The sequence below is a fragment of the Somniosus microcephalus genome, chromosome 19 (assembly GCF_052327205.1).
Source record: "Somniosus microcephalus isolate GS21.2 chromosome 19, FLI_Smic_1.0, whole genome shotgun sequence".
In the NCBI taxonomy this organism is placed as follows: domain Eukaryota; kingdom Metazoa; phylum Chordata; class Chondrichthyes; order Squaliformes; family Somniosidae; genus Somniosus; species Somniosus microcephalus.
Window position 1 is genome coordinate 27,063,985 of NC_141005.1, and position 27,862 is coordinate 27,091,846.

The 27,862-nt window shown below is 46.9% G+C and overlaps 1 protein-coding gene across 1 annotated transcript in view; it reads left to right on the forward strand.

The window, feature by feature from the left end:
- Positions 1 to 27,862, forward strand: part of LOC147104262 (uncharacterized) — a 270,460-nt gene that overhangs the window by 112,408 nt on the left and 130,190 nt on the right. The window contains exon 11 of the mRNA XM_085962175.1: positions 12,963 to 13,004. Within this exon, the coding sequence (XP_085818301.1) occupies positions 12,963 to 13,004 (42 nt within the window). The remainder of the gene's footprint in view (positions 1 to 12,962; positions 13,005 to 27,862) is intronic.

The following is a 27,862-nucleotide window of genomic DNA, read 5'->3' on the forward strand; positions in this document are numbered from 1 at the left end:
ACGGGATGGTTTCCTGGACCAATATGTCGAGGAACCAACTAGAGATCAGGCCATCTTAGACTGGGTATTATGTAATGAGAAAGGATTAATTAGCAATCTTGTTGTGCGAGGCCCCTTGGGGTGGAGCAATCATAATATGATCGAATTCTTCATTAAGATGGAGAGTGAAGTATTTGACTCAGAGACTAGGGTCCTGAATTTAAATAAAGGAAACTACGATGGTATGAGGCACGAGTTGGCTAGGATGGATTGAGGAACGTTACTTAAAGGGTTGATGGTGATAGGCAATTGCAAACATTTAAAGATCCTATGGATGAACTACAGAATTTGTTCATCCCTGTTTGGTATAAAAATAAAACAAAAAAGGTGACTCAACCGTGGCTAACAAGGGAAATTAGGGTTGGCATAAGATCCAAGGAGAGGACATATAAATTGGCCAGAAAAAGCAACAAATCTGAGGATTGGGAGCAGTTCAGGATTCAGCAAAGGAGGACAAAGGGATTAATTAAGAGGGGGAAAATAGATTATGAGAGTAAGCTTTCAGGGATCATAAAAACTGACTGTAAAAGCTTTTATAGATATGCGAAGAGAAAAAGATTGGTGAAGTCAAGCGTAGGTCCCTTGCAATCAGAATCAGGGGAATTTATAATGGGTAACAAAGAAATGGCAGACCAATTAAATACATACTTTGGTTCTGTCTTCACAAAGGAGGACACAAATAACCTCCCAGAGATGTCGGGGAACATAGGGTCTAATGAGGGAGGAACTGAATGAAATCAGTATTTGTAGGGAAATGGTGTTAGGAAAATTGATGGGACTGAAGGCTGATAAATCCCCAGGGCCTGATAATCTACATCCTAGGGTACTTAAGGAAGTGGCCCTAGAAATAGTCGATGCATTGCTGGTCATCTTCCAAAATTCTATAGACTCTGGAACAGTTCCCGAGGATTGGAGGGTAGATAAGGGAGAACCAGTGGATGTGGTGTATCTGGACATTCAGAAGGCTTTCGATAAGGTCCTGCATAAGAGATTAGCGTGTAAAGTTAAAGCACATGGGATTGGGGGTAATGCACTGACTTGGATAGAGAACTGGTTCGCAGACAGGAAGCAAAGAGTTGGAATAAACGGCTCTTTTTCCGAGTGGCAGGCAGTGACTAGTGGGGTACCGCAGGGATCGGTGCTAGGACCCCAGCTATTCACAATATATATAAATGATCTAGACGAGGGAACTAGATGTAATATCTCCAAGTTTGCAGACGACACAAAGCTGGGTGGGCGTGTGTGCTGTGAGGAGGATGCCGAGAAACTCCAGTATGATTTGGACAGGTTGGGTGATTGGGCAGATGCATGGCAGATGCAGTATAATGTGGATATATGTGAGGTTATCCACTTTGGCGGCAAAAACAGGAAGGCAGATTATTATCTGAATGGCAATAGATTGGGAGAAGGGGAAGTGCAAAGAGACCTGGGTGTCCTTGTGCACCAGTCGCTGAAGGTAAGCATGCAGGTGCAGCAGGCGGTTAGGAAGGCAAATGGTATGTTGGCCTTTGTAGCAAGAGGGTTCGAGTACAGGAGCAAGGATGTCTTGCTGCAGTTGTACAGGGCCTTGGTGAGACCGCACCTTGAGTATTGTGTGCAGTTTTGGTCGCCTTATCTGAGGAAGGACGTTCTTGCCATGGAAGGAGTTCAGCGAAGATTCACCAGGCTGATACCTGGGATGGCAGGAATGACGTATGAGGAGAGATTGTGTCGATTGGGCTTATACTCACTGGAGTTTAGAAGATTGAGAGGGGATCTCATCGAAACCTATAAAATGCTGTCAGGCCTGGACAGACTAGATGCAGGACGGATGTTTCCGATGGCTGGGGAGTCCAGAACCAGGGGTCATAGTCTAAGGATAAGGGGTAAGCCATTTAGGACTGAAATGAGGAGAAATTTCTTCACTCAGAGAGTGGTGAACCTGTGGAATTCTCTGCCACAGAGGGCGGTGGAGGTCGGTTCATTAAATATATTCAAGAAGGAGTTGGATATATTTCTTAAGGCTAAAGGGATCAAGGGATATGGGGAGAAGGCAGGGACAGGGTACTGAATTTGGATGATCAGCCATGATCTCATTGAATGGCGGAGCAGGCTCGAGGGGCTGAATGGCCTACTCCTGCTCCTATCTTCTATGTTTCTATAAGCAGAGTGGGTCAGGAAGGGACAGAGAGAGTAACAAAGGTAATAAGGCATCAGTGACTAAGTTGACATCAGGGAAAAAAAGAAATAAGTTAAAGCTAAAGGCCCTATACCTGAATGCGCGAAGCATTCGCAACAAAATAGATGAATTAATAGAGCTGATAGAAATTAACAGGCTTGATCTAATAGCAATAACGGAGACGTGGTTGCAAAGTGACCAAGGTTGGAAACTAAATATTCCAGGATACTTAACTTTTAGAGGAGATAGGTAAAATGGAAAAGGAGGCGGGGTAGCCCTGATAATAAAGGATGGGATAAAGACAGCAGAGAGAAAGGATCTTAGCTCCGAAAATCAAGAAGTAGAATGAGTTTGGGTGGAGCTAAGAAACAGCAAGGAGCAGAAAACATTGGTGGGAGTTGTTTATAGGCCCCCAAACAGTAGTTGTAATGTAGGACAGAGTATAAATCAGGAAATTAAAGGCGCATGTAATGCAGTAATCAAGGGTGACTTTAATCTACATATAGGCTGGGCAAACCAAATTTGCAGTAATAGTGTGGAGGACGAATTCATGGAATGTATGCAAGATAGTTTTCGAGATAAGTATGTTGAAGAACCAACTAGGAAACAGGCTATTTTAGATTTAGTATTGTGCAACGAGAAAGAGTTAATTAATAACCTTGTAGTAAAGAGGCCTTGAGGGAAGAGTGACCATACTATGATAGAATTTTATATTGAGTTTGAAAGTGATTTAGTTAAATCCGAAACTAGGGTCGTAAATATAAACAAAGCAAACTACGTAAGTATGAGGGGCGAGTTGGCTAAGGTAGATTGTGAAATTACGTTCAAAGTTATGATGATAGACAAGCAATGGCTACCATTTCAAGAATTAATACATAATTTACAACAAATATTTTAAATTTTATTTGCTTATGGGATCTGGGTGTCGCTGGGAAGGCCAGCATTTATTGCCCATCCCTAGTTGCCCTTGAGAAGGTGCTGGTGAGCCGCCACCTTGAACCGCTGTAGCCTGTGTGGTGAAGGTACTCCCACAGTACTGTTAGGTAGGGAGTTCCAGGATTTTGACCCAGCAACGATGAAGGTCGGCGATATACGTCTAAGTCAGGATGGTATGTGACTTGGAGGGGAACTTAGAGATGGCGGTGTTCCCATGCGCCTGCTGCCCTTGTCCTTCTAGGTGGAAGAGGTCACGGGTTTGGCAGGTGCCGCCGAAGAAGTCTTGGCGAATTGCTGCAGTGCATCTTGCAGATGGTACACACTGCCGCCACGGTACGCCAGTGGTGGAGGGAGTGAATGTTTAAGGTGGTGGATGGGGTGCCAATCAGACGGGCTGCTTTATCCTGGATGATGTCGAGCTCCTTGAGTGTTGTTGGGAGTTGCACTCATCCAGGCAAGTGGAGAGTATTCCATCACACTCCTTACTTGTGCCTTGTAGATGGTGGAAGGGCTTTGGGGAGTTAGGAGGTGAGTCACTCATCGCAGAATACCCTAGTCTCTGACCTGCTCTTGTTGCCACAGTATTTATGTGGCTGGTCCAGTTAAGTTTCTGGTCAATGGTGACCCCCAGGATGTTGATGGTGGGGGATTCGGCGATGGTAATACCATTGAATGTCAAGGGGAGGTGGTTAGACTCTCGCTTGTTGGAGATAGTCATTGCCTGGCACTTATGTGGTGTGAGTGTTACCTGCCACTTATCAGCCCCAGCCTGAACGTTGTCCAGGTCTTGTTGCATGCGGGCATGTACTGCTTCATTATCTGAGGAGTTGTGAATGACGCTGAACACTGTGTAGTCATCAGCGAACATCCTCATTTCTGACGTTATGTTGGAGGGAAGGTCATTGATGAAGCAGCTGAAGATGGTTGGGCTGAGGACACTGCCCTGAGGAACTCCTGCAGCGATGTCCTGGGGCTGTGATGATTGACCTTCAACCAGCACAATCATCTTCCTTTGTGCTAGGTATAACTCCAGCCTGTGGAGCGTTATCCCCCTGATTACCATTGACTTCAGTTTTACTAGGGCTCCTTGATGCCAGACTCAGTCAAATGCTGCCTTGATGTCAAGGGCAGTCATTCTCACCTCACCTCTGGAATTCAGCTCCTTTGTCCATGTTTGGTCCAAGGTTGTAATGAGGTTGGGTGCCGAGTGGTCTTGGCTACATATATACATTCCTTTAAGGCACAAAAACCCCAGAGGAAAAGTGGTCCAACCGTGGCTAACTAGAGAAGTTAAAGATAGTATTCGATCAAAGGAAGAGGCTTATAATGTTGCCAAAAAGAGTAGTAAGCCTGAGGATTGGGAGGATTTTAGAATTCAGCAAAGGAGGACCAAGAAATTGATAAAGAAAGGGAAAATATGAGAGTAAACTAGTGAGAGACATAAAAACTGACTGTAAAACATTCTATAGGTATGTAAAAAGGAAAAGATTAGCTAAAGTAAATGTGGGTCCCTTACAGGCTGAGACAGGAGAAATTATAATGGGGAATAAGGAAATGGCAGAGAAATTAAACAAATACTTTGTGTCTGTCTTCACTGAAGAAGGCGCAAAAAACTTCCCGAAAATACTGGAGAACCAAAGCTCTAGCGAGAATGAGGAACTGAAAGAAATTAGTCTTAGTAAAAAAAATAGTACTGGAGAAATTAATGGGACTGAAAGCAGATAAATCTGCTGGACCTGATGACCTGAACCCTGAAAGAGGTGGCTATAGAGATAGTGGATGCATTGGTTGTTATTTTCCAAAATTCTATAGATTCTAGAACAGTTCCCGCGGATTGGAAGCTAGCAAATGTAACCCCACTATTTAAGAAAGGAGGGAGAGAGAAAACGGGGAACTACAGACCAGTTAGCCTGACATCAGTAGTGGGGAAAATGCTAGAATCTATTATTAAGGACGTGGTAACAGGGCACTTAAAAATAATAATAGGATTGGGCAGAGTCAACATGGATTTATGAAAGAGAAATCATGTTTGACAAATCTGTTAGAGTTTTTTGAGATGGTAACTAGCAGAATAGATAAGGGGGAACCATGTGGTGTATTTGGATTTTCAGAAGGCATTCGATAAGGTGCCACACAAGACGTTATTAAACAAAATTAGGGCTCATGGGGTTGGGGGTAATATACTAGCATGGATTGAGGATTGGTTATCGGACAGAAAACAGAGAGTAGGAATAAACGGGTCATTTTCGGGTTGGCAGGCTGTAACTAGTAGGATACTGCAAGCATCAGTGCTTGGGCCTCAGTTATTCACAAACTACATCAATGTATTGGATGAGGGGACCAAATGTAATATATCCAAGTTTGCTGATGATACAAAGCTGGGCGGGAATGTAAGTTGTGAGGAGGATGCAAGGAGGCTTCAAGGGGATACAGACAGGCTAAGTGAGTGGGCAAGAACATGGCAAATGGAATATAATGTGGAGAAATGTGAAGTTATCCACTTTGGTAGGAAAAATAGAAAAGCAGAGTATTTTTTAAATGGTGAGAGATTGGTAAATGTTGGTGTTCAGAGGGACCTGGGTGTCCTTGTACCAGAATCACTGAAAGTTAACATGCAGGTACAGCAATCAATTAGGAAAGCAAATGGTAAGTTGGCCTTTATTACAAGAGAATTTGAGTATAAGAGTAAAGCCGTCTTACTGCAATTATATAGGGCCCTGGTGAGGCCACACCTGGAGTATTGTGTACAGTTTTAGTCTCCTTACCCAAGGAAGGATATACTTGCCAGAGAGGGAGTACAATGAAGGTGCACCAGTGTGGTTCCTGGGATGCGGGGATTGTCCTATGAGGAGAGATTGAGTAGACTAGGCCTATATTCTCTCGAGTTTAGAAGAATGAGAGGTGATCTCATTGAAACATACAAAGTTCTTACAGGGCTTGACAGGGTAGATGCAGGGAGGATGTTTCCCCTGGCTGGGAAGTCTAGACCCAGGGGTCACAGTCTCAGAATAAGGGGTCGGCCATTTAGGACTGAGATGAGGAGTAATTTCTTCACTCAGAGGGTGGTGAATCTTTGGCATTCTCTGCCCCAGAGGGCTGTGGAGGCTCAGTCGTTGAGTATATTCAAGACAGCCTGCGCCTCACAAACAACCTGACGACTCCCAGTGATGCAGAGACACAGATTGCCCACAGCGCCTGGTCTGCACTCAAGGCCTCCATAATCAGCACCTGTGAAGAGACGCTCGGTCACTCGACCAGGAAACACCAAGTCTGGTTCGACGAGAACGACCAGGAGATCCAGGAGCTAATAAGCCACAAGCGCAAGGCATTCCTGATCTGGAAACAGCGACACAACTCGAGAGCAACAAAGCAGCTCTACAGAAGCCTGAAAGCTGAGGTCCAACAACAAACTCGCGACCTAAAGAACAGATGGTGGGTGGAGAAAGCGCAGGAGATCCAGCAGCTAGCCAACAACCACGACGTGCGTAGATTCTTTAGCGCACTCAAGACCAACTACGGCCCAAGGCCCTACCCCACTGCGGGCCAAGAACGGAGAGGCACTCATCAAGGACAGAGAGGCAGTCCGTGCCCGCTGGAAGGAGCACTTCGAAGATCTCCTTAACCACAACTCTGTCTTCAACGCGAGTGTCCTCAGCTCCATCCCACAGCATGCTACCCGCCACCATCTCAGCACAACCCCAGCCCGGCATGAGGTTGAAAAGGTCATCTGACAACTGAAGAACAACAAGACCTCAGGAGCAGATGGAATCCCCGCCGAGGCACTAAAGCATGGCGGAGAAGCACTACTGGAGCGAATTCATGAACTAATTTCTCTTATCTGGAAGGAGGAGAGCATGCCAGGGGATCTCGGAGACGCCGTAATTGTGACCATCTTCAAGAAAAGTGACAAGTCCGATTGCGGTAATTACAGAGGAGTTTCCCTGCTGTCCACCACAGGGAAAGTCATTGCAAGAATCCTCCTCAATCGCCTTCTCCCAGTGGCCGAAGAGCTCCTCCCAGAGTCGCAATGCGGATTCCGCCCACTAAGGGGCACAATGGACATGATCTTCACCGCACATCAATTACAAGAGAAATGCAGGGAACAGCACCAACCGCTGTATATGGCCTTCTTTGATCTCACAAAGGCCTTCGACACTGTCAACCGTGAGGGATTATGGAGTGTCCTCCTCAAATTCGGCTGCCCTCAAAAGTTTGTCACCATCTTCCGCCTGCTTCATGACGACATGCAAGCCGTGATCCTGACCAATGGTTCCACCACAGACCCAATTCACGTACGAACTGGGGTCAAGCAAGGCTGTGTCATCGCACCAACGCTCTTCCTGATCTTCCTTGCTGCAATGCTCCATCTCACCCTCAGTAAGCTCCCCACTGGAGTGGAGCTAATTTACAGAACAAACGGGAAACTGTTCAACCTCCATCACCTCCAGTCCAGATCCAAGGTCGTCCCTTCCTCTGTCGTCAAATTACAGTATGCAGACGACGCTTGCGTCTGCGCTCACTCGGAGGTCGAACTCCAAACCATCGTCAACACCTTCACCGAAGCGTACGAGAGCATGGGCCTTACACTAAACACCCGTAAGACAAAGGTCCTCTACCAACCTGCCCCCGCCACACAGTACTGCCCCCTGATTATCAAAATCCACAACAAGGCCTTGGATAACGTGGACCAATTTCCATACCTCGAGAGCCTACTGTCAACAAGGGCAGACATCGACGACGAAGTCCAACACCGCCTTCAGTGTGCCAATGCAGCCTTCAGTCACCTGAGGAAGAGAGTGTTTGAAGACTAGGACCTCAAACCCGGCACTAAGCTCATGGTCTACAGAGCAGCAGTGATACCCGCCCTGCTGTATGCCTCAGAGACATGGGCCATGTACAGCAGGCACCTCAAAGCACTGGAGAGGTACCACCAACGCTGCCTCCGCAAGATCCTGCAAATCCATTGGCAGGATAGGCGCACCAACGTCAGTGTTCTTGCTCAGACCATCATCCCCAGCATTGAAGCTTTGACCGCGCTCAATCAGCTCCGATGGACGGGTCACATTGTCCGCATGCCCAATACGAGACTCCCAAAACAAGCGCTCAACTCGGAGCTCCGGCATTGCAAGAGAGCCCCAGGTGGGCAGAGGAAATACTTCAAGGACACCCTCAAAGCCTCCTTGAAAAAGTGTAACATCCCCACCGACACCTGGGAATCCCTGGCCCAAGACCGCACAAAGTGGAGGAGAAGCATCCGGGAAGGCGCCGAACACCTCGGGCAGGATTTTCATTGTGCTGTGGAGGCGGGATTGGAGGCATGTGGGGGGTTAAAATCCCTAAATCGGGGGGCACGAACCAATCCCGCCCCCAACCCGCCTCCATGCCAGTTTCAAAGGAGGCGGCTACCCGACCCGCACTGGGACCCGCCTCCCCGAGGCGGGAAGGGGATTAGTTCCAATTAACTGCATGTTAACAGGTAGTTAACAGGCAGTTTTTAGCCTAATCCCTATTTTCATTCTTGAAGTGTGGGATTCCCGACGGCTCCATACCACGCCAAGTTAGCGAGGCGGAACGTCGGGCTGAAGGGCTTGGAGGGGTCGTGATGTCCGGTGTTCAGGTGAGTGATGGGTGCATGAGTGCAAAGGTAAGTGTGTTTGGTGTGTTTAAAGTGTTTAAATAGTTTTTACTTACCTTTACAGCCTTCCTTCCTTCAGGTCTCGGGAGTCCCTCATCTCACCGGCACAGAAAGCAGAATGGCTGCGATCTGTCAAATTGCAGCATTCAGCTTTCTGTTCCGGAGAGATCTCTAAATCATCCTGAGAGGAAGGAATTAACTTGGAGGACAGATTGTCAGTGTTTGACAGCTTCAATATTAAGGGATCAAGGGATATGGGGGATAGTGCAGGAAAGTGGAGATGAGATAGAAGATCAGCCATGATCTTATTGAATGACAGAGCAGGCTCAAAGGGCCAAATGGCCTACTCCTGCTCCTATTTCGTATGTTCTTATGTAAGAAGAAGGTCCATCTTGACCTTCTCAGGGCATTTAAAGATAGCTATTAAATGTGAACATGCCAAGAATGCCCATATTCCCAAGAACAGGTTAACCTGGCATGCAAGCAGGCTGACAATGGCGATGTCTACATCTCTTAAAGGGACACACACATCATTCAGGTAAGTTTGGATTTAAGGTTTTGGACTTTTTAAAAATGTTATTGAAGTGGTGGCTTGCTGCAATAGATGTGAAACGTTTTTTAAGTGTTTAGGGAGTGCTGCTGGATGCTTGGAAGGGCTCAGATGATAAATGATGGCCTTTGAGAAGACAGAACATGCTGCAAATACTCAGCAGGTCACACAACATCCCTGGAGAGAAAAACAGAGTTCATGTCTCAGGTGGAGATGCTGCCTGACAAGCTGAGTATTTCCTGCATTTTATGTTGTCATTTCACATTTACAGCATCCGCTTGCAGAGGGAAGAGGAAGACACAGAAGAGGAGGAAGCTGCAGAGGAGGAAACGAGGAGGAATCAGACGGAAGGATGCTTCCCAGGCAGCCCCTTTTTGGCTTGGATATCCGGGCTGGAGTCCCAGTGACCACAACCCCAATTCCCCTTTCAACATTTGTCCCACACCTTACCTTCCATCTGTTACTGACATTACAATGTCCTCTTGGCCATGATGCTGAATTAAAAGCCACCACAAAGCAAACTTTCCAATTCACCTATATATGTCTATCCATCTAATGTGACAAGAAATCAACTCATCACCTGTATGCATTCTCTTTGTGAGTGTCTTGTGTGTGCCTTTGCCTATCCTACTGATGTCACATAGTGCTACCCCAGTGGCTGCAGCAGGGCTGGTGGAAGGCTGCTGACTTTCAGTGGTGGACACTGGAAATGTTCTTACTGGTTGTCCTTGAGGAGCTGGTGGCTGGGCGTGTCAAATCAATCTTCTTCTTGTTCTTCTTCACTCCCCTCTCCCTCTTGGTCACCCGCTGCCTGGGTGGGCTGCATTTCTTGGATATGTGAAATGAGGAAGGCACAAGGGTGGAGTTGTGGTGATGGGAAGGAGGGAAAGCATGAGGTGCATGCCAGAAGGTGGATAACATATGAGTATACCAGCATTTTGTCTCCTTTCAGCCCCACCGCTCGCCAAGGGCTCAGCCATGCCCCTGTCAAGAATGGCCTGCACCGTCTCCTCCAAGGGGGTGAGGTGAGGCTAGAAATGGGAGATGTGCCTCATGATTGGTGCAGATTGTTGGTAGGTGAGTGATTGGGGGTGGGGATTGTGCATTGAGCAGTGTGAGACTCGTGGTGCAGTTGGTAGGAGCTGGCTTTTGAAGATGCAGTCACTGACTTTGACCAGTGGTCTGAGGTCATGAAGCATTTTTGGGCACTGGAGCCAGGTGGTGGGGGCAACACTGCTGACAGTGATGGCCTCGGTGATGTATTCCCACATGGTTCTTTCTGTAGGGCCTGCTAGCCCCTGTGGGCAGAGGGCCTGTCTTCCAGTGTTGACCTCCTGTACAAAGCTGGAGTGCTGCGTGCGCGGCCTTGGGTGCCCCTTCCCTGGCTTGTTGAGCCATTTGTGTTAGTGCTGAGGCATTTTTCCCATTTTTTGAGGTTAGGAAGGGAATTCAACTTGAAGAGCTGAATATTCACATTTGGGACTTTTTAATGTTAAATATTTTTTTAAAAGGCAGAAAGGGCTGAAAACTGCATTGTTTCACTTCATTTTAATTTGTATTGCTTCAATGTGCATGGCCCCTTTAATTCTCAGACATCTTCATTGCCCACAATTTCTTGCGAGCGCCACAGCCTTGCCTCCAGAGGCTGTGGGAAGCTGCAACGCTGCAGCTGCACGGCAGGTTAGAACTGTGCCAACAATCTCCATCCCCCCAGATGAATTTTGCTCCATTAGTGTTGCGGCCATTTTCAGCGGCCATTAACTCCAGTTGCTGGTGACACCGGCAGCTTTACTGGCTAAAACAAATTTCTCCCCCAATGCCTCTTGTGGAGCACCTGAAGAAGTATCATCCGGATGTTTTGGATACAAAGTTTGCTCCAAGGCAAGTCAGCAGTTTTCAGCACTAATCTCCAAGATGAGCCTCCTCAATCCTTAAACAGTCATGGTTACCTGAGTTTTTACATAGGATTACATAGAATATACGGCACAGAAACAGGCCATTTGGCCCAACCAGTTCATGCCGGTGTTTATGCTCCACTCGAGCCTCCTCCCATCTTTCCTCATCTAAATCTATCAGCATAACCCTCTATTCCCTTCTCCCTCATATGTTTGTCCAGCCTCCCTTTAAATGCATCTATACTATTCGCTTCAACCACTCCCTGTGGTAGCGAGTTCCACATTCTCACCACTCTTTGGGTAAAGAAGTTTCTTCTGAATTCCCTATTGGCTTTCTTGGTGACTATCTTATATTGATGACCTCTAGCTATAAAATTTCATAATTTTATAGACCTCTATTAGGTCACCCCTCAGCCTTTTTTCAAGAGAAAAGAGACCCTGCCTGTTCATCCTTTCCTGATATGTATACACTTGCATTTCTGGTATCATCCTTGTAAATCTTCTCTGCACCTTCTCCAGTGCCTCTATATCCTTTTTATAATATGGCGACCAGAACTGCACGCAGTACTCCAAGTGTGCAAGTGCAGGAGATGCAACACCTGCCCTTTCACCTCCTCCCTTCAATGAGATAACAGACTGCAAGGCTGGTTTTTGGAGATCAGCTCCTGGCTCTCTTCTTAATCCACAGATGCCAGCAAGACATGGGTATAGTCAGGTATTGAAAGTAATTTGTTTCATTACAGAGCAAATGTTCAGTATTCTCAAATTACAATTTTGGTGCACGGGGAGGGGGAAATTGTTCCATGTACAAAAAGGTTATGTAAATCTAAAGGATAACACATTCTGCACCTCACCACCCAGAGAGGCATCCACCTCAAATCATTGAGAAATAGCCCTGTGGCCTGTGGGGTATAAAGGCCTATACCAGCAGAGCATGAGCCACCATTGGTATGCTCAATTGCACCTATTTCAATTAAGGAAATCTCCTGTGTCAGATAATGGCAGTAATCCACCTGTCCTTCCCATCTGAGGTCACCTGTACTTGTATCAATCAATGGTTTTACAGTTAAGTATATAAATATGAATATATTAGTGGACTACCTATGTTGTGATAAGTCAAATGGTAAAACTTTTATAAAAACAATGTTACATTTTGAAATGCATTTTGTATTATTCTACTGCTAAGGTGGTACTGTGTCTCTTTAAGGCTACAAAGCTAATTTTTGTGATGTAAATACAGCTTCAGCTCAACCAAAGTTGTTGATGATAAATTGTACATATTGGAAAATGCTTGTAAGGTTCAGCCTGCAGATCAGAAGTGCCCAGCATTAAGAGACAATCTTCATCCTTTTTAAATTTATTTTGTACACGTGCCAAAGTGTTGCATGTTAGATGCAACACTTTTATTTATACTGGCAGATCTTCTGTGATGTTGCTCACAATAAATCACAGGTTTTGCTGTTTTGTAATGACAGAAGTGTTGTCCCAAATTTTGATCAGCATTAAGTTTTAAGATGCTTGTGTTCTCAGCCTCCCTAAAATTGAAGGAAATTTCTAGATGGTTACTGTAACAGCTGCTGATACAGTCAGCATATGATCAGACACCCTCAGAACTGCAGAGTAATGCTACTCGAAGGTCAAAAAAATGAAACAATGTACTGAGCACAAGATCAATAAAGATTAAAATGCATCTGTCACAATCAGTAATAGCTCTTATAGCTGAATGGAATATTATTTCTGTTTTTGCAGAAAATGGTGACGTTTCATTCCAGACAGCTTCACCTATCAAAGGTACGTGTAGAAATGCTTCCAAAGCATCAGTTTAATTGGAGTTGTTTTAATAACCTAAGCAAGAGCAAGAAATCCTGTACTATTTGTTTGAAAGGATGTAATGAGTTATCAGAGATAATTGTCTTTTAACTGTTTAGCCATAATTGATGTTGAAAAACCTTTACTGGCCACAGACATTTGGGCCCTGAACCTGCATGCAGTCAGTTGTGCTACATTTGTGCCAATGTGAGATGAGTTGCACCCACAGAGCTCTTTGCAGCAAAGTTTCATGGGTCATCTCATTTGCATATCCACTGGAGGTGTTATTGCCATAAATCCCATGAAAAGGAAGTAATGTGTTCAAGTGCTTGGAAATTAGAGTGCAGCCTTAAAAAAAACATTTTTGGCTGAAAATTTCAGCAGCAGGCTCGGAGAACAACAGATAAGTCGCAAGGTGCATGGAATCAGATAGCGTTACTTAGGATGTAGCAGAGTATTTCATAGAGTACAAGTGAGCTGGAGGAATGGGGAGTGGGTGGGTATGTCCCACCTTCCCAGCAGAGGCTGAGGAGAAGGCTGCCCATGGCTTTGGAATCATGCGACCTAGAACTTATAGTTACTTGCCTGAAGAGAAGGATGTGCAGGCTCTGAGGTCAGTTTCCAAGGATGTGCGGCAACTGACAGGTGTGACTTTTGAGTCTGTAGCTCTTATTTGCAGCAACATCAGGGAAGTATTTTCTCTGTTGCAGATTTCAATGGAATGCATGGAAGCTGTATTTAAATCTGAAGCTGATCCTCACCTAAGAAATGGTCAGGGGCCAGTTGGTGCCTCCACCTCCATGAAAGCAAAAACTGCTGTCCTGAAGGCAGTGGGGTATAGAATAGACAGTACCCTGGGTACTGCCTTCTAGACCCTGGCAGCTATGATGCATGCTGTTGTCTCTCAGCTTACTAGATCTGATAGCTGCCATTTATCCAGCCAGCCTCCTGGTCTGTAGGTACAGAGATCCAGGGTCCAGAGGGATGGGGACAGCTGCAGGTGACAACAACGTATGCCAGACCGCTGAATTTTTCTCTCACAGCACCATGCCAGTAGCATGTAAGAGGCAACGCCAGTCTGCTCTAAGACAAGCTCCAGCAATGCAGCCAGTAGCAGCTTTCTCTTAGGAAGCAGGCCACCTGAACCCCATGACTCTTGTTGAATATGAGCAGCTGACTAAATCTTGCAATATTGACCCACAGGTTGCACCTAGGAAAGCACTAGAACAGTAGAAAGAAAGGCATGTTTAGCCACCCAGAGGAAGAATGGGGGAAAAAATTTGTGTGGTTAGCACCACAAGATGGCGCTAAAACAGCATTGACAGCTGTAATGACAGCTGATGCTGGTTCTAGCGCTGCACACTACATCGGTCTCACCGGTAGCGCTGCCGGTAAACATGCTCACCAGGGACCTCGTCATCATGGAGATTGTGACGTCAGTGAGTGTGCAACACTCACTGGATGCCCAATCTCCCAACTTCCTTATAGCCAATGGACTAACCGGCTGGATTTAACGACAGAGTGAGGTGGCGTGCTGCAGCAGGAAGCCAGCTCCAGTGATGCTGTTTAAAGGGATCATCACCAATCACTCACATCTGACAGGTTTGTGAAGTTTGAGTGGCTCTGTGTTAGTTCTTGCTACTGCAACTGTTTTCTTTAGTAATTTCAAGGTTCTTTGGTATCAGGAGTGTTCTGGCAAGTACAAAACTGCATAATTATTTCTGGAAAGATTCAAACTACAGCACTTGTTAAGATTAATGGGGACTGTACTGGCAGTCTACCTCGCCCTCCAGGATCTATGGCGGTGGGAGCGGAGGCAGCAAGAAAGACGGGAACATGTGCGCAGAAGGAGGAGGAGGGCCATCAGGACTCTCAACAGGAGGCCTTACCCTCCGAGGCTATTCTGAGAGCACTTCTACCTTCAATTAAGTGAGGAGCAGTGTATTAGAAGGCTCTGCTTCCCCAAGGAGGTGGTCACAGACCTCTGCCACCTCCTGCAACCAGACCTCCAGCCTCAGACCAGGGTGATCACGGCTCTCCCAGTGGCATTCATGGTCACCGTGGCCCTCCGTTTCTTTGCCAGCGGATCCTTCCAGTCTGCAGCAGGAGATGTAGCTAACACCTCGCAGTTCGCCATCCATCGCGCTGCATTCGGGAGGTCATTGAGGCTCTCTACAGTAGGAGAAGGCACTACATTGGCTTCCCAATCACCAGAGAGAAGCAGGACGAGCGTGCATGTGGCTTTGCCAGGATAGTGGGATTCCCAATGGTGCAGGGCGCCATTGACTACACCCACGTGGCTTTGCGGACACCGCATAACAATCCTGAGATCTTCTGTAACCGCAAAGGCTACCACTCACTTAATGTGCAGTTGGTGTGCGACCACACACAGTGAATTCTTAATGTCAATGCCTGCTATCCTGGCAGCAGCCACAATGCCTTCATCCTGCGCCAGACCAGTGTGCCAGCACTCTTCCAGCTACCATGACAAAGGCTATCGGCTCTCCACCTGGCTCATGACTTCCCCCCGCAACCCGAACACTCCTGCCCAGCACTCATATAATGAGAGCCATGCTGCCACCAGGATTATCATTGAGCAGACCATCGGCCCACTGCAGCAAAGATTCTGCTGCCTTGACCGCTCGGGAGGAGCCCTCCAGTACTCGGCTGAGTGGGTGTCCCATTTCATGGAGGTCTGCTGCATGCTCCACAACTTGGCCATCATGAGGGTGCAACCCTTGCCACCAGGGATTGCGTGACCTCCTCAGGAGGAGGAAGAGAAGGAGGAGGAAGATGAGGAGGAGGAGGAACAGGAGCGAGGGAGGAGGTAGCCATTCAATCAGCCTTCCAGAAAGGTGGTCCGTGACCAGCTCATCAGACTCCACTTCGAATGATTGAAACCCCAGATCCCTGTGCACACCACATCCCCATCATACCATTCCTGCCGCAGGCCATTTTACAGCGCAAAGCTGAAATGGGAGACACCATAAAAGAATCCAAACAGAATTAATACATTTATCTATACACATATAACATCAATACTATTAACTAATCACCCTTGTGCAATCCCTTAGTGCCTGTCGTTCATGTGCCTTTTCCTAGTGTAGTGTTCCTATGCAGTGCTTCCCCAGTGGCTGCAGCATGGCTGGTGGAATGCTAATGAGTTTCTGTGCGGGACACTTCAGATGGCCTTGCAGGACGACCTCGACCAGCTTTGGACCTAAAAGGTCTGGCTGTAGACTGCACCACCTCGGCATGAGCGGCAGCAGTCTGGGCTAGCTGGATGACGAGCAGTGATAAGGGCAATGGCAGAGTGGCAGTGGTGGGAGCAGGAATGCTGTCATCTTGAGAGAGGACAGCAGGTTCCTGCTCCACTGACCCACTGCCACTCCCCCGGGGCAGCACCTCAGCATCCCTAGCAATCTGTTGGAGCACAGATTGCTGGCCTGCTGCGACACCGTGAAAGCCCCGGTGGATGGAGGTAGATCCTGGCATGATGGCAGCAGTCAGAGCTTAGGTGGCATCATGCAGAGACTGCATGAGAGCAGCCAGAGATTGGATACCACCAAGCAGAGACTGCATGGGCTTCCGCTGCAGCACTAAGACGTTGGGTGGCTTCCGCCTGTGCTGCAATGGAAGCTGCGACATCGCCCATCATGCGCGCCATCACGTCTGGGTTGCTACAGTCTCTCTGGGAGTCTACTATCATTTGCAAACTGGAAATGATGGGCTCCATGCTCTGCGCAGAGCCTTGTACAATGTTGGAGGCAGACTCCTCCACGCTCCTTGCCATTGCTGAAAGGCTCTCTGGCAGCCTTGTCATTGCACCTGTCATTTCCATGTGCATGTCTGTCACCCTTCTTCTGAAGGCCTCTGACATGAATCCGTCATTCATGAAAGAAAGGCTTATGAAATAATACTGAGCGGCCTGCGGGTGGCGCTGTCCAGGGAGAGTATAAATGCTCGGGCACGGGCCCAGCTTGCGCAGGACATTCTTAACAGGAACTAGTGAAGGACACAACTAGACCTCCATGTTGATTAAAGCTTTGTTTAACGCTTAGACCAAGTGCCTAGTAGTTTTCTTACATCAATTTAATCAACTGAAACTTGCTCCACGCTCTGAGTGATTTTGGGAACAGACGGCTACAACTCAAACGGTAGAAGGGAACCAGACGTAGTAATCAATCCATCATGGAGAAACTACATAGACCCGCCCGTCTTGACCTGGACCCGAATTCACCTACAACTGCTATGGTATGGAAACACTGGTATCGTACCTTCAGCAACTTCCTCAGGGCTTGTGGTGAGAATGTTCCTGGTAAGTTACAAATGCTTGCCAATTATGTATCTCCTCATGTGTTTGACTATATCGAAGACTGTGTAGACTGTGACTCCGCTATCCAAATACTGCAGCAACTATATGTTAAGGCCCCAAACAAAATTTTTGCTCGGCACTTACTGGCCACAACTCGACAACAACCCGGGGCATCACTTGACGAATTCCTTCAAAAGCTTCACAGGCTCAGCAAAGACTAATCTCAAAGCTGTCTCAGCTGAGCAGTACCAGGAGGAATTAATTTGTGATTCTTTTATTAATGGAATTGCGTCTCCCTTCATACGCCAGCGTCTGTTGGAGAATAAAGCCCTCGAGTTACAAGCTGCCTATGACCAGGCATATAGCAAAAAAAAATGCAGATGCCTATCTTTTACCACATGCACGGACTGCTGCTATCACTTTTAGTGACTACTCCGATAAGCCTCAGGCAGAAGCCCTGACTGATGACGACTCTATCCTAGCTGATGATGACCCTACTTTAGCGGCACCTTGGCAATCTAAAAAGAAGTGTTTCTTCTGTGGAGGTGCACTTCACTATAGGAAATTTTGTCCTGCTCGTAATGCAACCTGCAATCATTGCAGTAAGAAAGGTCACTTTTCTAAAGTATGTCAGTCAAGAGCCTCTCCTAGGGTTACAGCTGCTATCTATAAAACTGCTCCTTCACCAAGAGCCACTACTAATGTTACAGCTGTCATCTATAAAACTGCTCCTCCCCCAAGAGCCACTACTAATGTTACAGCTGTCAAGTATAAAACTGCACCTCCTCCCATCACAGCTGTTTTTCCCCAAAGCCTGTCCCATGTAGCCACGAAGGTTTCGGTAAATGGACACATTTTGAGTGCACTAGTCGACTCATGTAGCTCTGATAGCTTCATCAGTGAGCAGGCTGTCAGTAAGTTAAAACTGTGTATTTACCCCTCGGGCAGGGAAATTGCAATGGCTCTGACGACACTGACCACCAACTCTCCCGGCTTTTGTCTTGTCGACCTTATTCTCAATGGCCGCACTTATTTTTCCACCCGGCTTGGGGTGTTCAAAAACCTATGCAGTGATGTGCTCCTGGGACAGGATTTCCAGAAGCAACACAAAAGACTCACTTTCGAGTTTGGAGGGTCAAAGCCGGAGCTTACTATTTCCAAAGTACCGTTTTGTGCACTTTCGGTGGCTTCGCTTGACAAGCCCTCCTTGTTAGCCAATCTTTCCCCCCGATGTAAGCCCATAGTCAGTAAATCATGACGTTTCAGTCAAGATGATCTATCCTTTATCGAGGCAGAAATCTCTCGCCTTCTCGCAGACGGTATCATTGAGCCATGTTCATCTTCCTGGCGGGCTCAAGTCGTCGTCGTTAAAAATCCTCTGAAGCAACACAAGCAACAGCTTTGCATCGATTACTCGCAAACTATTAACCAGTATACTGACCTGGATGCCTACCCACTACCACACATCGATGACAAGGTCAATAACCTTGCCAACTACAGGGTATTTTCAACTTTTGAATTAAAGAGCGCATATCATCAAGTACCGTTAAAGGACTCTGACAAGAAGTATATGGCCTTTGAGGCCAACAGTTGGCTTTACCAGTTTTGTCACCTTCCGTTTGGGGTCACCAATGGGGTGGCCATCTTTCAACGGGCAATGGACAGCCTAGTCAAACAGGAGAAATTAACGGACACTTTTCCATATCTGGATAATATCACCATTGCTGGTCATGACCAGAAGGAGCATGATGCCAATCTCCAGAAATTTCTTGACGTTCTCCGTTGTCGCAACCTAACCTTAAATGAGTCCAAATCTGTGAAATCAGTACCAGCAGTCAACATCCTTGGCTACTGGGTGGGCAATGGTGTCATCAAACTGAATCCGGAGCGACTTCGTCCTCTTCAGGAGCTCCCTTCTCCTACGAATCTCGGCTCTCTTCGTCGGGCCCTCGGCATGTTCGCCTATTACGTGAAGTGGATACCCCACTTTTCTGACAAGATCCAGCCTCTGCTTCACGCGAAGTCATTTCCGTTGGAGGCAATGGCTAATTCAGCTTTCGACCTCCTCAAGCAACAACTGGAAAAAGCCACACTTCGTTCCATCGATGAAAATCTCCCTTTCATGGTCGAGTGCGATGCATCGGAGGTGGCGATCTCGGCTACCTTGAATCAAGGCTGTCGACCCGTTGCATTTCTGTCCAGAACTTTGCAGGGTAGCGAGCTCCATTATCCTCCTGTCGAAAAGGAGGCTACGGCTATCATCGAAGCAGTACGTAAATGGAGTCATTTTCTCGCTCGTCGCCATTTCACACTTATAACTGATCAGCGCTCCGTGGCCTTTATGCTGGATAACTGGAAACGCACTAAGGTCAAGAATAACAAGATACAGCTCTGGAGAATGGAATTGGCTGCCTTTGGCTACACCACACACTATCGACCCGGCAAAGATAATGTGGCCCCAGATGCCCTCACGCGTGCATTCTGCTCTTCTATGTCAACTTCGACTCTTGCGGATCTTCATACTGATTTATGCCATCCTGGCGTTACCCGTATGTTACACTTTGTGCGATCTAAAAATCTCCCATTTTCTACGGAAGACGTGAAAAGAACATGCTCCACTTGTAGAATTTGAGCGGATTTAAAATCGCAATTCTTCCGTCCGTCAGATGGCTCGCTCATACACGCTACACAGCCTATGCAGCGACTCAGCATTGACTTTAAAGGGCCACTGCCTTCTTCAATGCGAAACACCTACTTGCTTACTATGGTGGACGAATATTCACGTTTTCCCTTTACTTTCCCCTGTCCCACTATGCTTACTTCCACAGTGATCAAATGCCTCAATCAGGTCTTTTCCCTTTGCGGTATGGCCAATTTCATCCACTCTGATCGGGGTCCCTCCTTCATGTCAAGCAAACTCAAAAGTTATCTTTCCCAACGGGGAATCGCCACAAGTAAAACGACACCATATCATCCTATTGGAAATGGACAGGTTGAGAGATACAACGCTATCATTTGGAACGCTGTTCGCCTTGCACTAAGATCAGACAACCTACCAGACCAGCAGTGGGAAACTATGCTCCCTGACGCGTTGTATTCCATCAGGTCTCTCCTTTCTACATCCACCAATGTTACTTCTCACGAATGATTCTTCGGGTTCCAGCGTCGCTCCACTCATGGGACGTCCCTACCATCATGGTTGGCAGCTCCTGGCCCCTTGCTGCTCTGAAGATTTGTCCGATCCTCCAAGAGTGATCCCCTTGTCGACGAAGTGGAACTAACGGATGTCAATCATAAGAACATAAGAAATAGGAGCAGGAGTAGGCCAATCGGCCCCTCGAGCCTGCTCCGCCATTCAATAAGATCATGGCTGATCTGATCCTAACTGCCAATCTACTATCACATACACGTACGTGCGGTACCCTGATGGCCGGGAGTCTACAGTTTCACTTCGGGATCTGGCTCCCTGCCCAGCCGGTCCCGCGGACCCAATCGATAGAGGGATCCGTATTAACGACGTCGATAACTCTGCGCTCCTTCGAGGATGACACCCTACCCGAGATGTCAAGGGATCTGCCAGCTACTCCACCGGATCAACCCGGGGAACAGAGCGCTCCCTGCGGGATGACCACCCAAAGCCAGGACACCGGTCAATCACCAACTACTGAGCAGGATGAAGCCAGCTCTGTGCCTGTGGGGGCCCGCGCCCGGAGTCATGATCTCCCCAGTCCCCCACAGGTTGATCAAGGCAACACGGGCTCTGCCAGCCCGCCGGTATGAACCAAGCGACCCAGGGACCCAGACACGGTCCGAGGAGACGTGCCTTCCAGCCACAAACAGAGATCCAAACGACTGCGGCTATTCGTAATCTGATTAATCCGATGGAAGGAAGTCACCGGACTACCAATCCTTCAGGCGGGAAGAATGACATGAATCAGTCATTCATGAAAGAAAGACTTATGAAATAATACTGAGCGGCCTGCGGGTGGTACTGTCCAGGGAGAGTATAAATACTCGGGCACGGGCCCAGCTTGCGCAGGACATTCTTAACAGGAACTAGTGAAGGACACAACTAGACCTCCATGTTGTAAAACAATTGATTAAAACTTTGTTTAACGCTTAGACCAAGTGCCTAGTAGTTTTCTTACATCAGCCTCCACATCTGAGTCCTGTGCAGTGGATCTTGCGTGCAAACTCGCCCTCCGGAGAGCTGGCCCCCGAGCTACGCATTTCTTCTGGCCTTGCTGCAGTCCACTTGTGTTCGCTGCAGATCCCGCTACTACACTAGCCTCTAAAGAATGCGTAGTGCCCGTATCTGAGCTGGTGTCTGCAGATGAGAGATCCAGTGACGTGGTGTCTTCTTCCTGCTCCTCTTATACCTCGCTCTCTGCGGTGCCCTCAGGGACAGGCTGCTCAGGTGCTTGCTGATTATCTGAAAGCAGAAAGGCACAAGAGTCGGGTTATAGTGAGGGGAGGTGGGCAGGAAGGTAGAAATGCTTGCATACAACATGAGTTGCTTGAAAGTACGAAACGATTGTGGGCTGAGGGGGAAGTGGGATGTGAGAAGAAGGAGTAGGCATGAACATACCTTTGTTGCCCCCAAGGGGATCAACGTTGCCAGCGGCCACGGTGCCCACGAGCTCATGCCCAATGATCTGCAGCACTCGATTTTCCAGGTCACTCAGATGTTCAGTGTAGACTTGGCCCCTGCCTGTCCGCTCCTGCTCCCTCCAGTTGTGAGCCACCTTGGCCTGCAAGAGAAAGAAAAGTGTGTGAGTGAGTGTGCTGCAATGTGTTTGGGTGATGTGCGTGCCATAGTTGAATAGCTGTCATTGTGTGCAAGGTGTGATATGTGGGTGTGAGTGTTGCTAGGTAGAGATTATTGGTGGGTGAGTGCATTTGTTGAAGTGTTCACTCACAATGACCACCCGTGTGAGGTCGTTAAACTTCTTCCTGCACTGTGTGTGGGTCCTAAGAAGAAAAGAAATAGGAGCAGGAGTAGGCCATATGGCCCCTCGAGCCTGCTCCGCCATTCAATATCATGGTTGATCATCCATCTCCTCTCCACTTTCCCACCCGATTTCCATATCCCTTGCTTCCCCTAGAGTCCAAAAATCTATCCATCTCAACCTTGAATACACTCAAAGACTCCACATCCACAGCCCTCTAGGACAGCGAATTCCAAAGATTCGCAACCCTCTGAGTGAAGAAATTCTTCGTCATCTCAGTCTTAAATGGCCTACCCCTTATCCTGAGACTATGCCCCCTAGTTCTTGACACTCCAGCCAGGGGAAACAACCTCTCAGCATCTACCCTGTCATTCCCCTTCAGAATCTTGTATGTTTCAATCAGATCACCTCTCATTCTTCTAAACTCCAGAGAGTATAGGCCCATTCTGCACAATCTCTCATCAATTTCTTCACTCAGAGGGTTGCGAATCTTAGTTTTAGGGAATGAAGCTGGGCAGGTAGAAGGCGTAGATTTAAGGTAGTTATGGAAAAGGACAGGGATAGACCAGGAATAAAAATTCTAAATTGGCGAAAAGCAGATTTTGCTAAGCTCAGAGGGGATTTAGCCATAGTGGACTGGAAACAGCTACTTGAAGGTAAATCAGTGTCAGAGCAGTGGGAGGCATTCAAGGAGGAGACCCGGAGGGTTCAGACCAAACATGTGCCCTAAAAGAAAAAAGGTGGGACTAACAAATCTAGAGCCCCCTGGATGTCTAGAGACATACAGGGTAGGATAAAGAAAAAAAGGGAGGCGTATGACAGATAACGAGTGCTAAATACGGCAGAATCTTTAGAGGAGTACAGAAAGTGCAGGGGTGCAATTAAAAATGATATTGGGAAAGCAAAGAGAGAGCATGAAAAATTCTTGGCAAGTAAAATCAAGGAAAACCCAAAGATGTTTTATAAATATATTAAGAGTAAGAGTTCTTTGAGGAAGTAACATGTGCTGTGGATAAAGGGGAACCAGTGGATGTACTGTACTTAGATTTCCAGAAGGCATTTGATAAGGTGCTACATCAAAGGTTATTGCGGAAAATAAAAGCTCATGGTGTAGGGGGTAACATATTGGCATGGATAGAAGATTGGCTAGCTAACAGGAAACAGAGAGTAGGCATAAATGGGTCATTTTCTGATTGTCAAGATGTAACGAGTGGTGTGCCACAGGGATAAGTGCTGGGGCCTCAACTTTTTACAATTTATATAAATGACTTTGATGAAGGGACCAAAGATATGGTTGCTAAATTTGCTGATGACACAAAGATAGGTAGGAAAGTAAATTGTAAAGAGGATATAAGGAGGCTACAAAGGGATATAGATAAGTTAAGGGAGCAAAGATCTGGCAAATGGAGTATAATGTGGGAAAATGTGAAGTTGTCCATTTTGGCAGGAAGAATAAAAAAGAAGCATATTATCTAAATGGTGAGAGATTGCAGAGCTCTGAGATGCAGAGGGATCTGGGTGTCCTAGTGCATGAATCGCAAAAGGTTACTATGCAGGTACAGCAAGTAATTAGGAAAGCTAATAGAATGTTATCGTTTATTGCGAGGGGAATTGAATACAAAAGTAAGGAGGTTATGCTTCAGTTATACAGGGCATTGGTGAGACCAAATCTGGAGTACTGTGTACAGTATTGGTCTCCTTATTTAAGGAAGGATGTAAATGCGTTGGAAGCAGTTCAGAAAAGGTTTACTAGACTAATACCTGGAATGGGTGGGTTGTCTTATAAGAAAAGGTTGGACAGGCTAGGCTTGTATCTGCTGGAGTTTAGAAGAGTAAGAGGTGACTTGATTGAAACATATAAGATCCTGAGGGGTCTGGACAGGGTGGATGTGGAGAGGATGTTTCCTCTTGTGGGAGAATCTAGAACTAGGGGGTCACTTTAAAAATAAGGCGTCACCCATTTAAGACAGAGTTGAGGAGAAATTTTTTCTCACAGAGGGTCGTGAGTCTTTGACACTCTTCCTCAGAGGGCGGTGGAAGCAGAGTCTTTGAATATTTTTAAGGCAGAGGTAGATAGATTCTTGGTAAGCAAGGGGGTGAAAAGTTATTGGGGGTAGGCAGGAATGTGGAGTAATCGGATCAGCCATGATCTTACTGAATGGCGGAGCAGGCTCGAAGCGCTGAGAGGCCTACTCCCGCTCCTATTTCGTATGTTTGTATGTATGTTCGTATAACTAAAGAAAGGGTAGGGCCGATTAGAGATCATGCGGGTAATCTGTGTGTGGAGGCGGGAAACGTCAGTAGGGTTCTTAATGAATACTTTGTGTCTGTTTTCACAAAGGAGACAGGCGAAGCAGACATTGCTATCGGGGGGGAGGAGTGTGAAATATTAGATGAAATAAACATAGTGAGAGAGGAAGTATTAAGGGGTTTAGCAGCTTTAAAAGTGGATAAAACCCCAGGCCCAGATGAAATATATCCCAGGCTGTTAAGCGAAGCAAAAGAGGAAATAGCAGAGGCCCTGACCATCATTTTTCAATCCTCTCTGGCTTCAGGTGTGGTGCCGGAGAACTGGAGGACTGCTAATGTGGTACCCTTATTTAAAAAGGGAGAAAAGGATAGACCGAATAATTACAGGCCAGTCAGCCTAACCCCGGTGGTAGGAAAATTATTGGAAAGAATTCTGAAGGACAGGATAAATCTTCATTTAGAAAGACATGGATTAATCAAGGATAGTCAGCACGGATTTGTTAAGGGAAGGTCGTGTCTGACAAACTTGATTGAATTTTTTGAGGAGGTAACAAGGAGGGTAGATGAGGGTAGTGTGCTTGATTTAGTGTATATCGACTTTAGCAAGACTTTTCATAAGGTTCCACATGGCAGACTGGTCACAAAGTTAAAAGCCTGTGGGATCCAGGGCAAAGTGTCAAGTTGGATTCAAAACTGTCTCGGAGACAGGAAGCAGAGGGTAATGGTTGATGGGCGTTTTTGTGATTGGAAGGCTGTTTCTAGTGGGGTTCCGCAGGGCTCAGTACTAGGTCCCTTGCTTTTTGTGGTATATATCAACGATCTTGACTTGAATATAAGGGGTATGATTAAGAAGTTTGCAGATGATACTAAAATCGGCTGTGTGGTTGATACTGAAGAAGGAAGCTGTAGACTGCAGGAAGATATCAATAAATTGGTCAGATGGGCAGAACAGTGGCAAATGGAATTCAATCCGGAGAAGTGTGAGATAATGCATTTGGGGAGGGCTAACAAGGAAAGGGAATACACATTAAATGGTAGGACACTGAGTAGTGTAGAGGAACAAAGGGACCTTGGAGTGCATGTCCACAGATCCCTGAAGGTAGCAGGCCAGGTAGATAAGGTGGTTAAGAAGGCATATGGAATGCTTGCCTTTATTAGCCGTGGCATAGAATACAAGAGCAGGGGGGTTATGCTTCAACTGTATAAAACACTAGTTAGGCCTCAGCTAGAGTACTGTGTGCAGTTCTGGTCACCACATTACAGGAAAGATGTGATTGCACTAGAGAGGGTACGGAGGAGATTTACAAGGATATTGCCAGGAGTAGAGAATTTTAACTATGAGGAAGGACTGGATGGGCTGGGTCTGTTTTTCATGGAACAGAGGAGGCTGAGGGGAGACCTTATTGAGGTGTATAAAATTATGAGCGGCTTAAATAAAGTGGATAGGGAGGACCTATTTCCCTCAGCAGAAGGGTCAAAAACCAGGGGGTACAGATTAAAAGTAATTGGGGGAAGGTTTAGAGGGGATTTGAGGGGGAATTTCTTCACCCAGAGGGTTGTGGGTGTCTGGAACTCACTGCCTGAAAGGGTAGTAGAGGCAGGAACCCTAACCACATTTAAAAAGTACTTGGATGTGCACTTGGGATGCTCTAACCTGCAGGGCTACGGACCAAGAGCTGGAAAGTGCGATTAGGCTGGATAGCTCTTTGTTGGCTGGCATCGACACGATGGGCCGAAATGGCCTCCTTCCGTGCTGTAACTTTCTATGATTCTATGATTCATAGAACGGCCCTCTCATCTCAGGAATCAATCTAGTGAACCTTCGTTGCACTGCCTCTAAGGCAAGTATATCCTTCCTTAGATAAGGAGACCAAAACTGTGCACAGTATTCCAGGTGTGGTCTCACCAAGGCCCTGTACAATTGTAGCAAGACTTCCTTACTCTTATACTGCAAACCCCTTGCAATAAAGGGAAACATGCCATTTGCCTTCCTTATTGCTTGCTGTACCTGCATGCTAGCTTTCTGTGTTTCTTGCACGAGGACACCCAAATCTCTCTGAACATCAACATTTAAAAGTTTTTCACCATTTAAAAAATATTGTTTTTCTATTCTTCCTACATTATACTCCATCTGCCACCTTACTGCCCACTCACTTAGACTATCTATATCCCTTTGCAGACTCTTTGGGAGCAAAAGAAAGTCTAACTAACCAGGAACGCAGCAAATTCCAGCCCTATATTTAGATATAACATACACAACAGTGAATCATAAATAGTGTGGCCTCAAGAGCAGGTCAGAGGCTGGGTATTCTGCGGCGAGTGACTTACCTCCTGATTCCCCAAAGCCTTTCCACCACCCTACAAGGCACAAGTCAGGAGTGTGCTGGAATACTCTACACTTGCCTGGATGAGTGCAGCTCCAACAACACTCAAGAGGCTCAACACCATCCAGGACAAAGCAGCTCATGTGATCGGCATGCCATCCACCACCTTAAACATTCACTCCCTCCACTACCTTAAACATTCACTCCCTCCACTGTCGGCGCAACGTGGCTGCAGTTTGCCATCTACAAGATGCACTGCAGCACCTCCCAAACCTGCAATCTGTACCACTTAGAAGGACAAGGGCAGCATGTGCATGGGAACACCACCACCTCAAAGTTCACCTCCAAGTCACACTCCATCCTGACTTGGAATTATATCACTGTTACATCATCGTCGCTGGGTCAAAATCCTGCAACTCCCTACAGAACAGCATTGGGAATAACACACGCACTGCAGTGGTTCAAGAAGGTGACTCATCACCAACTTCTCAAGGGCAGTTAGGGATAGGCAATAAATACTGGCCTTGACAGTGACACCCACATCCTGAGAATGAATAAATAAAATAAAAATACACTGGCAATGAATACTGATGACATAGCCAATGTGTTATTTAATATTTTTTCTCTGATTTTCATTGAACTGTTATATTTTAGGGGCTAGATTTTCAGTTGCTTGCGCCAGCAGTTAGCGCCTTAAGAGAAGTGATTTTCGGGCGCTATGCGTGTAGCGCCCGGGCGCAGCGCAGTTTGCGCCCCGCCCCAAATTAAGTTGCCCGTTAGCGCCGGCGCAAAGTTTAGCGGCCGCCCGGATGCGCGCGCAGAAAATGACGTCACATCCTCGTGCAACGCCCTTTGGCCGCCCCGAATCCAAACTTCAGTCGGACCGCCCCATTGTGCGGCTGGCGTCCAGAGCGTTTGTAAAATGGAACGCAACACACCCTGGGGAGCGCAAATTAAAGGGCACTCCTCCTGCACTATAAACGGCAGTCTGCATGTGTTGAG